Source organism: Calidris pugnax, unplaced genomic scaffold (genome assembly GCF_001431845.1).
Source record: "Calidris pugnax isolate Ruff unplaced genomic scaffold, ASM143184v1 scaffold11, whole genome shotgun sequence".
In the NCBI taxonomy this organism is placed as follows: domain Eukaryota; kingdom Metazoa; phylum Chordata; class Aves; order Charadriiformes; family Scolopacidae; genus Calidris; species Calidris pugnax.
Genome location: NW_015090803.1, coordinates 3,834,119 through 3,836,779, shown reverse-complemented (window position 1 = coordinate 3,836,779; position 2,661 = coordinate 3,834,119). Strand labels below are relative to the sequence as shown.

At 43.0% G+C, this 2,661-nt stretch overlaps 1 protein-coding gene across 1 annotated transcript in view; it reads left to right on the top strand.

Moving 5' to 3' along the window:
* The first annotated feature begins 2,554 nt into the window (after positions 1 to 2,554).
* Positions 2,555 to 2,661, top strand: part of CMC1 (C-x(9)-C motif containing 1) — a 40,252-nt gene continuing 40,145 nt past the window's right edge. Inside the window, exon 1 of the mRNA XM_014937757.1 lies at positions 2,555 to 2,656. Coding sequence (XP_014793243.1) covers positions 2,636 to 2,656 — 21 coding nt within the window. The 5' untranslated portion in view covers positions 2,555 to 2,635. The remainder of the gene's footprint in view (positions 2,657 to 2,661) is intronic.

Genomic DNA, 2,661 nt, shown 5'->3' with positions numbered 1-2,661 from the left:
TTATTTATTTAACTTACTGTTGTGAGTGTACATTCTCCTTTTTGGTTCTCATGCTGAAAGCTCCTTTTGGTATCATGTCTTTTCGTGTATTTTCTCATTGCATATATATAATAATTTTTCACAGCTTGGCTGGTGTCTTTCTTTTTTTAACACTTTTTTGCATTCATTGCAGAAGTCCATAAAACCCTTAGTAAAAAAAACACAAATAAATTGATATGTTGCATTTTCACAGCCCTCTTCAAGTAAAATTCTCAAATCAGTGTATAAACATTAGCTGAAGTGGTATAGTTTACAGTTACAGAAAAACAATTGTAATATACACATTTTACTCTAAGGAATGAGATCAAACTTGTGAATTTAAAAAAAAAAGCATAAAGACACTTAATGCTCTATAGCAGAAATGCTCTAGATCAGGAAGGCCAAAAGCATTCGAGTGGAAGATTTTGCCTACATCACGCTCTACTAATTTCTGTGAACGTATCGGCATGAAGAACTTGGCTCCTAGTGTGGCCTCAAGTTGAAACAATCCATTTTCAAAAAATGGGACTGAATTTTCGTATGTGTAAAGTAACATTAACCTGGGAAAAAAATGTGGACTTGAAACTTACACCTTTACTTTAATGAAAATTGATTTTAAGAATAAACAGCACAGTAATTTTGATCAAAATTCTTCCTGACTTTTTTTCTAGACTGCTTATTATTATCTTCCAGAGGCATATAAGGTCTATATGGTGTTTGGGGAAGACTCCTGGACTCCGACTTCCCTGAGAATGTAATGCTTAAAGCTCAGTTTCTTTCCACTGAACAGGACGTAATGGTGTTGGATAATGAGGAAATGCTGTATTTGAAGAATTTTTGCCCTCTCGTTTGTGTAAGAGGCTACTGCATAAACTAATTTTCCATATCACCTGTCAGTCTAAAACGTAGAACAAGCCGGTAGGAAAAAAGAGTAGACTTTTTCAAAACTCTGGATTGCATTTGTTAGAACAAGTCCTGACTTTCACCTCTTACTACAACTCCTTGGCTTTAATTTCTCTGAATTTCTAAGGAATCACGTTCTCAGGTTTTTGAAAGTATCATACTTTCTCACAGGCTTTTTTTTTATTCCATGTTTTGTTTCTGTAAGTGGTCAGCCTTGCCTCATGCCACTAATAACTACAGAAAGACCGGTCAGATAAATATACTGGAGACTCATAAATAAAAGATATCACCATTACTCCTCTGCCTTTAAAGTGTACTTCACATATGTCTCAATGCTTACTTACAGACCAAAAGGCCACACAGATAAATCAGTCATTTTAATAGTATCAAACTTTTAGTGACACTATCCATAAAAAGCATTTTGTATTCTTTCTATAGACCTCCTCATTTGTATAGAAGTTTTTCATAGGCAACCACACTGTTCTTCAAATTTTGTCTTAAGCCCTGACTATTTTTAGTAACCAGGCCATAGTCATATTTGTCTATAGTCACAGTCATGTCAATAGTCATTCATTCCTCTATAGCATAGCAAAAGCATCTGTTTGACCTTTTGACTGCTAGCAAATATTATGCAATGTTTTACATGGCAAGGTAGTTTTTTCTGTATGCAGTGCTTGAAAAAATGGCAGGACATTGACACAACAGAAAACAGAGGTACTTGACATCCTTTTCACTGAACTGCACAAATAGAGGTAAAAAAAATGTAATCGGTAATAACTGAGGTATGGAGTAACTCAACTGCTGCATTTTGCTTGGCTGACTACCACACCAACAGGAATTTTTGTAACAGTATTTCATCAGAGTTTCCGGTGGGACACTAGATTTCCTGATTCTTCCATCACTTGAACCTCTGTCACAGGAACGTGGTCACAGAGTCAGGAGCCAACTCATTGATAAGAACGGCCACCACTGTAACCACAGGATCACAGAATGGCAGGGGTTGGAAGGGCCCTTTGGAGATCATCCAGCCAAGCTCCCTGCTGGAGCAGGGTCACCTGGAGCAGGTTGGACAGGAACGCGTCCAGGCGGGTTTTGAACATCTGCAGAGAAGGAGACTCCACAACCTCTCTGGGCAGCCTGTTCCACTGCTCTGTCACCCTCAAAGTAAAGAGGTTTTCCCTCACATTGAGATGGCATTTTCTGTGTTCCAGTTTGTGCCCGTTGCCCCGTCACTGGGCACCACTGAGAAAGTGTGGTCCCATCCTCTTGACACCCACCCTTTATATATTACAAACACTGATGAGGTACCGTCTCAGCCTTTCTCTTTTCCAGGCAAAACAGAGCCAGGTCTCTCAGCCTTTCCTCATGAGAGAGATGCTCCACTCACAGTCTTTTTAGCCCTTCATGATTCTCACCTTCCCCTTCAAGCCCTTGCTGTGGGGCTTTCCAGCCCTCATGACTCTCATCTTCCCTTCCCTTCCTGTGGCACCCCCGAACACCCCGATACCGGTCACCCTCTCCCCGGCCGAAGGCAGCGGAAACACCCTGCCCTGCCCCCGCCTCAGGGCCTGCCCCCGCCTCGCGGCCTGCACCCGCGCGCCACTCCGCGCACGCGCCTTGGCCGCCTCCCTCGCGCCGCGGGTGCGCCTGCGCGGTGTGGGCCTGGGGCTGCCTGCGCACATTGCGCAGCTGCCGACGTAGCGCGGAGCCGCAGATGGAGCCTGCCCCCGGCGCCGCAGG